At 47.8% G+C, this 13,015-nt stretch overlaps 1 protein-coding gene across 5 annotated transcripts in view; it reads right to left on the reverse strand.

Annotated features, from left to right (window-relative positions):
- Positions 1-13,015, reverse strand: part of ELK3 (ETS transcription factor ELK3) — a 177,166-nt gene that overhangs the window by 30,107 nt on the left and 134,044 nt on the right. For all 5 annotated transcript variants that reach the window (XM_044941482.1, XM_044941481.1, XM_006073548.4 and 2 more), the window contains exon 2: positions 10,539-10,747. In XM_044941482.1, coding sequence (XP_044797417.1) covers positions 10,539-10,745 — 207 coding nt within the window. In that variant the 5' untranslated portion in view covers positions 10,746-10,747. The remainder of the gene's footprint in view (positions 1-10,538; positions 10,748-13,015) is intronic.

Below are 13,015 nucleotides of genomic sequence, written 5' to 3' on the forward strand. Positions count from 1 at the left end.
ACTGGGCATCAAACCCACGCCCCCTGCACTGGAAGTGCGGAGTCTGGACCACTAGGGAAGTTCCCGATCTGGCATTCTTTAGGAAGCGTCATCTGGACACACAGGAAGGGCAGGGTGTTCTGGGGTGTCCAGAACCACCACCTCATGTTTTCAGCAGGCTCGGGGGACACTGCCAGTAGTTCTTCCATTGTCGTTTCAGACAACAAACACTGGTGGTGATGCCCCTCTCCCTGCCTGCCCTGGGGCGATCATCAACAATATTAGGAATACCGGATTCAAGCTTGAGTTCTTGGCTCTGCGGCTGTGTGACCCTCCAGCTTTACAGTCCTGAGCACGGGCCTTGGGGTTGAGATTCCTAGGTAGAAAGCTCTGCTGCTCAGCAGTCGTTTCATCTTGAATCTGTTATTAACCTCGCTGAGATTCAGTATCACCATCTCTAAAATGGGTCCACTGCCGACAGAGCCAACGGGCATTTCACAGGCAGGGAAATGAGTTTCTAAACAGGGCCTAGCTCAAAACAGAGGCTCCATACATGTGAGCTTTCCCTGTTTCTGTCACAAATGTGGGGTAGGAACTGAGATAAACTGCCGCCGGAGCCCAAAGGAGATGGGAAGGAGGCGGCTCGGGGAGCAGCTGGGCCTGGTGGGCGGGTGGTGGGCGGTATGATGTGAGCACGAGGGGTTTGGGGTTTTGTCAGTTTATCTCCACAACCACTCAATTTTCCTGCCATGAGAAGCCCAGAATCAGGAAGGCTCATGCTGGCAAGCTGGTGTGGGCTTGGGCAATGGCCTGACGTCAGTGGATTTGGCCAGGCTGCCAAGTGCTGCAGCCTCGTCAGCACAGTGTTGAAGTGACTCCCAAGACTCTAGGTGTTTCTTAGCAACGGCCCTATTTGGGGGAACACTGAGTGCCAAAGGGGAAGCTGGCTTGGAAGTTTGTGCAAGACAGGCGGCACCCCTAATCAACTCCCAGGGTCCCCCCAGCAGGTCAGCTCCCTCACGCCAGCTGCTCCCTCCCAGGGCAATGGGGGCCAGGCTGGAAGCCCTCCACGAGGCCAGCAGCTACCTCACAGGTTTCCAGGCAGCATCCCGGCCCAAAAGCTTGCAGAGAGGCCCTGGTCATCCCTGCGGCCCCCAGGCAAAACCCAGTTGCCATCTGTTGTACTTTTAACCATGCAAGCGGCTGACAGGACACGAAAGAAAAAAAGACGTCCAACGAAACATGCCCGGCCCTCAATACTCAGACCCAGGGCTGAGCACACAGGACTGTCTGAAACACAAAAGACCCCCTAACAGAGTCCAAGATAGACGGTCTTCTGTGAAATTTCACAACCCACGAAGGTGTTCTAGAAAGTACCAGGACACAAATGCTTGCCAGACTTTTGTTCTTTCTCCACCCTGACAGACAATACATCACATAATTTTCACAAAATTTATTTGGAGGAATTAAAGAATTCCACCCGGGCCAGGCTTCTTGGTGCAGGCAGTTGGGTTCAGATATGTATTATTAATGCTAACATTTTCCTGTCGTGATTGCACACCCAATTTAAAATGAATTATCCAATTAAGTTAAGAAGGTGATGCATTCTGCTTCCAGGAATATGTTGCCAGTGACTCTGTCTTGACTGTTCTCCCCTAAAAACCCTTCCAATTAAGTTAAGACCGTTCAGTACATCGTGAGGCTAAGCCGGGAGGTTGCTGTGGAGACAGGAGGAGTCTTCATCATATCACTATTTCAATCTCCTGATGAGAAGGGAGCTGGCAGAGCTCTCAGCCTCCCCCTGGGATGAGTGTTCACTGCCAACAACAACAAGGACAAAAAGCTCTGTTGGACAGAAAAGGATGAAAGATCGTGTAAGCTTCCAGATCTCCTTCTGCAGCTACACAGAGAGTCATGGCTTGGGCTTCCTCGAGCAGAAGCCAGTTGGTGGGTGCATGCAAGAGGCGGACGCCACCCTGTCCCTTCTCTCCCCCTCACTCTCGGTCAGTTCTAGAGGGGGCATGCAGATCTGATGCGGAAGGTGTGACGGCACCAGCTCAGCCAGCAGACAGCAATCGACTGGTACCAGATAGCCACAAAGATCGGGGCTATGGGGTCAGACTGAGACACCACTGATGTCACGAAGAGTCAGGAAACACAGATGTTTATTTCTAAAATGCAAATCTGACCATGGCACTCTCTCGCGGACAGCCCTGTACTGGGTCTCCGCTGCCCTCGCCATCAAGTTCATCCCCCACTTACTCTTGCCATCTCATCCCTCCTTCATTCCCTAAATAAACACTCCGACTCTTCCACACCTCCCGGTCTTTGCACATGCTGGTCCCTTCCTCAGTATATCCCTTCGCTACTTTTGTCAGCCTGGTAAATGTGTTCTTACTCAAGACCTGGGTCAGATGTCTGGACCTCTGGCAGCTTTGTCTCTGACTTTACAGGCTTCCCTGATGGCTCAGATGGTAAAGAATCCACCTACAATGCAGGAGACCTGGGTTCAATCCCTGGGTTGGGAAGATAAAGATACCCTGGGGAAGGGCATGGCAACCCATTTCAGTATTCTTGCCTGGAGAATTCCAAGGATGGAGGAGCTTGTAGGTTACAGTACATGGGGTCTGTCAGAGTTGGATGTGACTAACACTTTACTGCAAGGTAGATACTAGAATCATGACCAAGCCAGCGCTTTGCTATCATAACTGGTTTTCGTGTTTGTCTCCCTGAGCAGCTGCTAAACCACTCAAGGGCAGGGGGTATGTTTTCAAAGGAATGGTCTAACCATAGAAGAAAAGGCAGAGGTGAGAGAAAGCGACCATGCCAACTTGAGAAGGATGTACAGGCATATCTCAAGAGATACCACAGGTTTGGTCTCCCAGATCACCGTCAATAAAGTGACCATCACACTAAAACAACTATCGCAATAAAGTGAGACACAGTATTTTTGGTTTCACAGTCCATATAAAAGCTATATTTATACTATACTGTAGTCTGTTAAGTGTGCAATAGCATTATATCTGAAAAACCAACATATATACGTTTAAAATATTTTATTGATTAAAACAAATGCTAACCATCATCTGAGCAAGTCAATCTTCTTGAAACAGTAACATCAAAGATCACTGATCACAGATCACTATGACAAACGTAAAACTAATAAAAACGTCTGAAATACCGTGAAAATTACCAGACTCATTCAACACAGGGTTGCCACAAACTTTCAGTTCATAAAGAAGTGCAGTTTCTGCAAAGTGCAATAAAACGAGGTATGCCTGTATAATTAGAAACCACCTAAAAGTTGTCCATGAAGTGAGTAAATGCTGTGAATCCCGGGGGTTCCCCATGCCCCTCACACTTAGGCCCATGGGTGCCAGCAGTAATCAGGGCCAGAGACAGGTGTGTTCTGGGTATAGACACTTCTCTTCCCCACCCCAGGACAAGAGATTTTAAAACCAAGTCTGCCTGATGTTATTAAGAGTTGCTAAACTATTTAATAAATAAAATCTCTGTGAGAAATCCTTATGTCTACATTAGACTGTAGATGTACCTTCTGGAAGACTCGGTTTAAACCTAAGAAGAGAAAAAACCCTACCCCCAAAATGTAAGCCATCAGAACTACTGATGCAATGAACCAGTCCACCTCTGAGGCTCACAGCAAGACAGCAAAACAAGCTGTTTGGTAGGAGATGACAGTGAAATGCCCAGGCATGAACTGAACGTCCCATGTAGGTCTCTGTCCGCTCTGGTGTCTGCCCTTCATGGGCTCAGACACAGGTGTCCTCTCGTGACCTGTGTGTTTCCAACCTGGGATTCAGAGCTTTGAGTCCCTTCTTGAACAGCTTCTGGGTGGTTCTAATTATATAGGCATACCTTCTTTTACTATGCTTTGTAGATACTGTGTTTTTTACAAATCCAGGATTGGGGCCATTGGGATCAGTAAGCTTTTCTTCTAATCTGTGTCTTGTATGGAACCCCTGAATTTCCATAGACTCTGAAACCCTTTAAGGTGGGGCTCATCTTCATGGCCTTCGTTCCACCCTGGGGACCCAGCACCGTGCCTGGTCCATGGTGAGCACACTGTGACGTTCCGTTCATAGAGTCGAGTTTCACACCTGCAGTTGAATTGAGCTGCTGTACATGTCACAGGAACAATGATCCTTTAGGATTCGGTGAATCAAACCACAATCTCCAAAGCTCTCCTTTGGTGCGAAATTGTGAAAATCTAAATGCAAGCCCAGGAATGTCAGAAATCATATACATCATATGGGTTGAAGTGTGCTCCCAAAAAGGTAGGCGAAGGCTTAGTCACAGGACCTGTGGATGTGACTTCACAGGGGTGAGCAAGTTAAGATGAGGTGTTGAGGGTGGACTCTAATTCAATACACCTAGTGTCCTTTTAAGAGGGAAATTTGGACACAGGGAGCAATGCCATGGGACGACAGAGTCAGAGACTGGAGCTACAAGTCAAGGAATGCCAAGGACTAACAATCTCCACCAGAAGCTGGGAAGAGGTGAGAAAGGATTCTACCCCAAGTCTCAGAAGGAATCTGGTCTTGCTGACACCCTGACTTCAGCTTCTAGCCCCCAGAACTGTAGAACAAATATCTGCAGTTTTAAGCCCCCCACTTAGTGGCAAATTGTTACAGTAGCTCTAGATAATTAATACAATAACCGAAAGGCAGTAACTTTTTTCTGACATGTATTTAGCATCAGCTTTCACGATAGAAGTGATTTGAATCTGGGTGGAGGCCACTTTACTATGTTACCCGTTTGCTCATTCATTTGCTTCCAATACTTACTGAGCCCCGGGTACATGCCAGACTCGGTGCAGAGCACCAGAGTGACGGAAGTGGGTGAGCCAGGAGCTTGTGGTGTAGATGGCTCTGTGAGTGGTCATGGAAACAAACGCCTGCACCACCGGGCAGTAAGTCTTAAAACACAGATAACAGAAATGACGGGCATTTTTATCATGTGTCCTTACCAGGTGCTGATCAAACCAGCCAATCCTAAAGGAAGTCAACCCTCAATACTCACTGGAATGACTGATGTGGAAACGCCAGTATTTTGGCCACCTGACGCAAACAACCAACTCATTGGAAAAGACCCTGATGCTGGGAAAGATTGATGGCAGAAGGGGACGACAGAGGATGAAATGGTTGGCATCACTGACTCAATGGACATGAGTTTGAGCAAGCTCCAGGAGATAGTGAAGGACGGGGAAGCCCGGTGTGCTGCAGTCCATGGGGTTGGAAAGAGTCAGACACGACAGAGCAACCGAACAACAACCAGGTGTGAGCACACGGTCACACGTGCGCCTCACACAATCCAGGGAGGAAGGTGCTTTTCGGTGCCCACTTCCCCATCAGGGATCCGAGACACAGGGATGGAGACACTAGGACTCTACCAGGATGGCACGGACCACAAAGGGAGCACGAGGAGGGGGAGGCTCGCCCCACCAGGGGAAGCACCGGGAAGTGTCTGATCAGGAGGGGTGGGAAGTGTCATTTAAACATGAAAGCATCTTTGAAAGCTTGATTTTCAAATCAGCCAAAATAGATATTAAAAAGCACCACAGGGACTTCCCTGGTGGTCTAAGTGGTTAAGAATCTACCTTCCAATGCAGGCAACACAGGTTCAATCCCTGGTTGGGGAACTAAGATGCCACACGCTGAGGGGCAACTAAGTCTGCACACCACAACTAGAGACCACAGGCAGCAACAAAGATCCACGTGTCACAACTAAGACCCAACAGAGCCAAAATAAATAAATAAATATTAAAAAGAAAAATAGCACCAAGCATTTCTTAGCATGAGTAAGAAAGCTGTAACACCCAGGACATGCATGATCCCCCACCCCACCCCGGAGTGTGCTGGTGCAGGACGCTGTGCATGCTAACTTTCTTCTTGGCACCTGCCTGAATTGTTCAGATAAGCACTCAGGGAACCAGCCTCTGCGTTATTATTGTGGCTCAGCACTCGGCAGCACTGAACACGCTTGGGTGCTGTTCTTAGCCCTGTTGTTGTCGTTCATTTGCTCAGTCGCGTCCGACTCTTTGCAACCCCATGAACTTCAGCATGGCAGACTCCCCTGTCCTTCACCAACTCCTGGAGCTTGCTCAAACTCCTGTCCATCCAGTCAGTGATGCCTTCCAACCATCTCATCCTCTGTCATCCCCGTCTCTTCCTGCCTTCGATCTTCCCCAACATCAGGGTCTTTTCTAATGAGTCGGCTCTTCGCATCAGGTGGCCAAAGTATTCGAGCTTCAGCTTCAGCCATCAGTCCTTTGAATGAATATTCAGGACTGATTTCCTTTAGGATTGACTGGTTTGATGTTCTTGCAGTCCAAGGGACTCTCAAGAGTCTTCTCCAACACCACAGTTCAAAGGAATCAATTCTTCAGTGCTCAGCCTTTTTTATGGTCCAATTCCCACATCCATACATGTCTACTGGAAAAACCATAGCTTTGACTAGATGGACCTTTGTCGGCAAAGTAATGTCTGTGCTTTTTGATACACTGTCTAGGTTTGTCATGGCTTTTCTTCCAAGGAGCAAGCAGTTTTTAATTTCATGGCTGCGGTCACCATCTGGAGTGATTTTGGAGCCCAAGAAAATAAAGTCTGTTACTTTTTCCATTGTTTCCTCATCTATTTGCCACAAAGTCATGGGACCAGATACCATGACCTTCATTTTTTGAATGTTGAGTTTTAAGCCAGCTTTTTCACTGTCCTCTTTCACCTTCATCAAGAGGCTCAGCCCTAACCATGTGTTAACTTAGCTAATCCCTACCACAATCCTATGACATAGTCTCTACGCTTATACCCGTTTTACAGAAAAGAAAGTTGAGGCCAAGAGAAATTAGGCAAAGCATTAGTCATGGAGCTGGATTTAAATCCAAACCATGTAGCCCAGAGTTAATGCTATTATTGTAGTTCTCACTGTGATAATCTGCCCAGGACGGGCTGGTGGGGGGAGTGTGTGTAGGGAGACTTGAGGGCATTCTCTTGAGGAAGAAGGATTAAAGAGCCTCAGCCCCAACCTGGTCCCATTAGCCTAAACATTGTTCTCTGATGTCTTCTGCAAAGTTTTGCATACATTTTCCACTTTTTCCCTCTGCCCATTTCTAAATATTAACATGTAGCATGAAAAACAATAATGCCCTCATGCCTGCTTACTCTGGCAGGAAAACTTGCCTATTAGGACAAATCAAGGGATGTACAGTTTCAACAGGGAAGAGATGCTAGCTGGCAGAGAAGGGGAAAGACAACAGGAACAAAGCAGCAGCTGACAAGGTGGGGAGTCACCTAATGTATGCCACTTGCAGAGCAGGTTCTGGGCAAGTGTCGGGGAAGCGGAGGAGAGGGGAGCGGGGACGAGGAGGAAGGGGACTGAGGAAGGCATGAAAGGCAGACAGGGTCACAGGAGGGCTGCATGACCGTGAGAAGCACATGCAGTGCAGGACGGGGCACAGCAAGGGCGCCCATATGGTCAGGGGCTCCACATTCACAAAGACCTTCCTCGAACCTACCTCTCAGGTGAGAGGTCAGATCATGTAAGAGTGCCATTTTTGTGGATCAAAAATAGTCAGATGTTGCCAATTTCATACCATTCAATTCATACATAGAGTCCTAGAGTCACACTGACAAAACTGAAAAAAGTCTTAATCACGAAATGTAAAATACAACTTTTCACCCGTCTTTCATTGCTTTTCCCCCTTTTTTCCCCCTTTCTGTTCTTTCTCTCCCCTCACTCACTCAGGCCCCCCGTCCCTTCTTCATGTCCTCTCCATGTTGTCCCTCCTTCCTTTTTCACTTAAAACTATATTTAGTGTCTGGTGTCAGGACTCCCCTCGAGGTCCAGTGATTAAGAATCCACCTTCCAATGCAGGGGTCACGGGTTCAATCACTGGTCGGGGAACCAAGAGCCCACATGCCTCAGGGCAACTAAGCCTGCTTGGTGCAACTACCAAACCCACGCACCACAACTAGAGAAGCCTACATGCCACGATGAAGATCCAGCACGGCCAAAACAAATAAATAACTTAAAATTAAAAAAAAATTATATTAAAAAACCAACAGCCCTGTATTCAGTGTCTAATGACCATTGCAGGTCTCAAGAGAAAGAATCAAACAGCCGAGCGCACACACAAGCATATGGTGTACATGTTCCCAAGGAAGGAGGAAGGGCATCTTCTCCTGGCGGCCGAGCCGGCAGGACACCTGGACAGGAGCCACGCTGGCCTTCACTGCCAGCGCTAGCTGGCAGCACAGAGGTCACGTGGCCAGACCTTAGCTCAGCCCAGCAGGAGAGGAAAGGGACACTGGGGGTGAGCAGGCCACATTGGCCACTTGGACCTGGGGTGCTTGATAAAAAACAAAAACGTCTAAGGCTGTGATACCCTTTGTGCTGTCTGACTGCCTACCTGGAAGTCAGGTGCTCAGAGGCACAGGAAACAAACGGTTCAGAAGGCAGGGCGTGTGCCTTCCGGTCAGGAGCGTGGGCACCCTGGCTCTACCGCTCTCTGGCTGCAGGACTGTGGGCAAGGTTTCCCATCAAAGGCCCACGTCCTTACCTGTAAAGGAAGAGACGCCCACAGGACAGTCTCGGGGGTGTGGATACCAGGCTGTACAAAACATGTAGGGTGAGTGTAGAATCTGAAATTGCTTTCCCCAGAGATTTAAAAATCGGCCCAAGGGAGATCAGATGTAGACTGAACTGCACGACGTGGCCTGTCTCTTGGGGAAGTCACCTTAATCCTCTGATCTCTCTTTGGGCTGAAATCCCACAGTCCTCTGTCCCAATGCCTGGGCCATGTGAAAAAGGGGAAACCGAGTCACAGACACCGAACCCCTTTTCTGTGACACCTTGATTTAAAACTATAAAATCACTTTTTTTTTTTTTTTTTGGTCAGTCTCAAAGTCATGCTCTTAGGCATTCTGCCAGCCAGCAAGATGACAGTTTTCCTTCAGAGGGCCCCAATTCTCATTGTGTGACTTAGAACCTGGGAAAAAGGCAAAACAATAAACCATCTGTGAGGCTTTCAGACAGTGCCATTTGTGAGAAGTGCTTTTTACATCTTGGTAGGACTCTGCATTAAGCTGGCATTAATTAATTGCTACATTAAAGGGAAGCACCTTTAACATTTCAATGACATAATCATATGCAATTACGATCATATAAAGGAACACTTTATAATTAACGATGCCGCCACTTCCTGAAATGTGTAATCCTTCTGTCTTGAATTCCAAAGAGGCTGGCAGGAGGAAGGCACTAAAGATAGTTCAGGAACTAATATTTAAATCAGTTTTTAATTCACCTTTCAACATGAATAGTAAAACTGGAACAAAAGCTTACCCTTATTAGGACTCCAAATCTTTATGTCTGTGAGGCTAAATATTCAGCAACAATAGCTCTACACAGAAACGGTCAACAATTACAGGCCTGAAATGATTACCCCTCAAGAGCAATAATTTTGCCCCAGCAGTCACATCAATTGCTTTTCCAGAAACACATTACAGCTCACTCCGACTGTCCAGGCTTTGGAAACTATGCTGTGTTATCATTAATAGAGCACTCTGACTTATTTCCGGGACTTAAACATGAGAATGGTTTTGCTTTTAATTAGGGAGGTTTCCCATGTAGTCACGATCCCTGAGTACCAAGCATTATTCTAAGTGTTCCACATGTGTTTGCTTGTTTAGTTCTACACAGAGTCCTGAGCCCACACTATTTGAGCCCCATTTTATAAATGAGGACAGCAAGCACCCAAATGTTAAATAGCTTGCCCCAGGTACCATCCCCTCCCCACCCTGGAAAAGCCTGTTTGAGTGATTCACAAACCAGACTGGATAAACAGACTTTCTCGATTGTCACATTCATTCTGTCACTCTACCTGTGACGGAGGCCCCAGAACCTCCCTGCACCTAATTTCTGTTGTGAGCAAATTTTTGCAGCAACCACCAAAGAAAAAGCAGAGGCAATAAAATTTGACCCACGGTCACACCTAAAGGGTGGACCTCCCTGGTGGCCAAGTGATAAAGAACTCGCCTGCCAATGCAGGAGATGCAGGTTCAATCCCTGGGTCGGAAAGGTCCCTTAGAGAAGGAATGACAACCCACTCCAGTATTCTTGCCAGGAAACCCCATGGACAAAGGAGCCTGGGCAGGCTACATTCCATGGGGTCGAGAAAGAGTTGTACACAACTTATCAGACTAAACGACAAAAACACCATCACCTAAAGGGCTGCCAGAAAAAAAGTCCCTACAGCACAGCCTTTCTTAAATAGCAACCAAACTTGCATCAACAGCCCCTATCTGATGCCCTTCATGGTACACTCCCTGGAGAAGGAAATGGCAACCCACTCCAATATTCCTGCCTGGAAAATCCCATGGACAGAGGAGCCTGGTGGGCTAGTACTGCATTGGGTCGCAAAGAGTTGGACATGACTGAGCACGCACATGCGCACACACACACTGTACACTATTTTCCGCTGTCCTCAGGGGACTGTGAGGGTCGCTCCCTCCCCGTGACAGCCTCCCGAAACGGCCAAGGTTTACCTTGTCATAATAGTATCGCAGGGCTCTGCTCAGCTTGTCGTAGTTCATGTTTGTTTTGTTCTTCCGGAGTCCCCACAGCTTGGCCACTTCTTCTGCTTTGAGGAGCTTGAATTCACCATCGTTGGAAGTCCAGCAGATCAGGTGCTCATGTTTCTGGTCCAGCAGTAACTGCAACAGGAACTGCCACAGCGTGATTGCACTCTCCATACCTGGGGAGGGAGGGCCGCGTCAGTGCAGCTGCCAAGGCTGGGGAGGGGGCCGGGGGGGCACTTGAGTGGACACCTCAGCACCATCGCCTACCCCAGCGAACCTCAAGTGACTTTCATTTCCATCCCAACCGGCCACTCTGAATCATATCTGGCTGCATGTCTGCAAAACAGCCACGACTCAGAAATACAGGGAAGCCCTGTGACCCTGGTATGTGCCACACACATCCCCACAGGTGACAGGGTTACACTGGGAATGATATGAAAAAAATGATTAACGGATTGCCCCTTCCTAGGATCAGTCCTCATACAAACGATTGCCCATACAATGCACATGGTGTCTGGACCCATTCATCCTATCAGCTCCCTCGCTGGTCAGCCTCTAGGCTGTTACCTGGATGAAACACTGGAGCCGCTAAGTGTGGTTACATAGGAGCCAGGGGTATGCCAATAGGTGTGACTGCGTGAGGAGCTTCTTTCTGTATTCCCAGTGCTCTGATAACCCAGCCCAATGCCCGGCTGATACATGCTTAAAGACTTGAGGAATCGTCTCTTTCTCAGGCACTTGTCATGCTGCAGATAGAAACACCTTTTGTGGGACTTCCCTGGTGGTCTTAGATTCTGTGCTCCCAGTGCAGGAGGTCTGGGTTCGATCCCCGGTCAGGGAACTAGATCTCACCTGCCACAGCTAAGAGTTCGCATGCCACAACTAAAGATCCCACATGTGGTAAATAAGACCCCGCACAGCACCCCCCCCAAAACCCACCATTGTCACCAGCACAGAGATGGGAGACGCATTCTTTTCTTCTCTATGAAAAGGAAGCCTATAAAATGTTATCTTTTCCCCTTGACTCTGTTGAGGACTTTGTAAATGCTGTTCCTTCTGACTAAAATGCTGTTCCTCAGCTTTGGAGATTGGTGAAATCCTACTCATCCATCACTACCCAGTTCATATGGGACCTTCTCAAGGAAATTTTTCCCTCCCAGGCAGTTCCCAACTTCAGACATTTGAAGACTTTCATGGCAATGGGTACTGACTGTAAAAATAACAACAATGACCATTTGTCTCATCAACAATCACACATTAGGAAAGGAGAGGCGGTTGGGCTGGTCTCAAGAGCTGCATCATAGCTCAACCCTCATGACTGGACACGTGAAGTGCCCTGGGTTTTGATCTGGGAAAGATGCTGGAATGAGGAAGCCCAAGATGACCAGAGGGTGGAAAACTGGCTTCTGGCACAGACAGAAGCTTTGAAGGCCAGTTGTGAGGTGGGGACAAAGACAGAGAGAAGTAGGGATCATGCCGTGATGCAAAGAGGAAACACTGAAGCCCCAGGAGGCAGCCAGGGTGACGGGAACAAAGGAGTGGTGAGAAACACATGACTCGGGAGACCCAGAAGCCAGAGGAACAGCCTTAGGGAGACTTATCTGTACCAATGTTTTTGTCAGCTCCACACCTCCTCTCTTGCATTTCTCTTAAAGGGGCAGCTGTCAGACTGACGAATCATTTTTTTCCCTTTCCACACGGGGATCCATGTGAAAAATACCTAGCTTTCCAATAAGTATTTATTTCCTTATTTCCTTTCACGTGTTCAGCCAAAAGAACACATTTTACTGTTTCTCTGAGCAACATGGGTTTCTTGGTTAAAGAGAAACAGAATAGTAATGTTCTTCAAATACCCACAGGGCATTTTTTATTTACGGCTCTTTAAAGGAGATATTCTTTTCAGAAATCAATCTTCACCACAATGGCCACTCAGTCTGTAAGACAATAAATCATCTCCTTGTTGGATCAAAACAGCCTTTTGTATCTCATGAGTCTCGTAAACACACGCAGCGGCCTGCCAGCTCCAACTCCAAATATGAGCTTCTGATTATTTGAGGACGGACCACAACTTTCCCCCCATCGTTGGCACTAAGAATCGCTAACAGTTGTCTCAAATTCTTCGGTGTTTTCTCATCCAAACCCTTCAGACAGTAAGCTTTCAAATATCTCTAAAATTTTAAAGTGGATGCTCGGAGGAACCTGCTCCAAAGGGTAGAAGGCTGCCAGTGGGTGTGGAGGTCTGGATGGAAGGGATTCCTGGGTTGGTGGCTCTAGCCACTCGCACCTCCCCCATCTCTGATATGAGCCATAATGTTCCAGAAGGAACAGGAGGACAATGTAAACATCTCCATGTGTTTCACACTTAGTACTTCTACCAACCAGGACTCCTCAGAGCTTCTTGTGCTTCCTGGAATCCCTTTCCATGGCATTCCAACCCTGAGTAT

The sequence above is a fragment of the Bubalus bubalis genome, chromosome 4 (genome assembly GCF_019923935.1).
Source record: "Bubalus bubalis isolate 160015118507 breed Murrah chromosome 4, NDDB_SH_1, whole genome shotgun sequence".
Taxonomy (NCBI): Eukaryota; Metazoa; Chordata; class Mammalia; order Artiodactyla; family Bovidae; genus Bubalus; species Bubalus bubalis.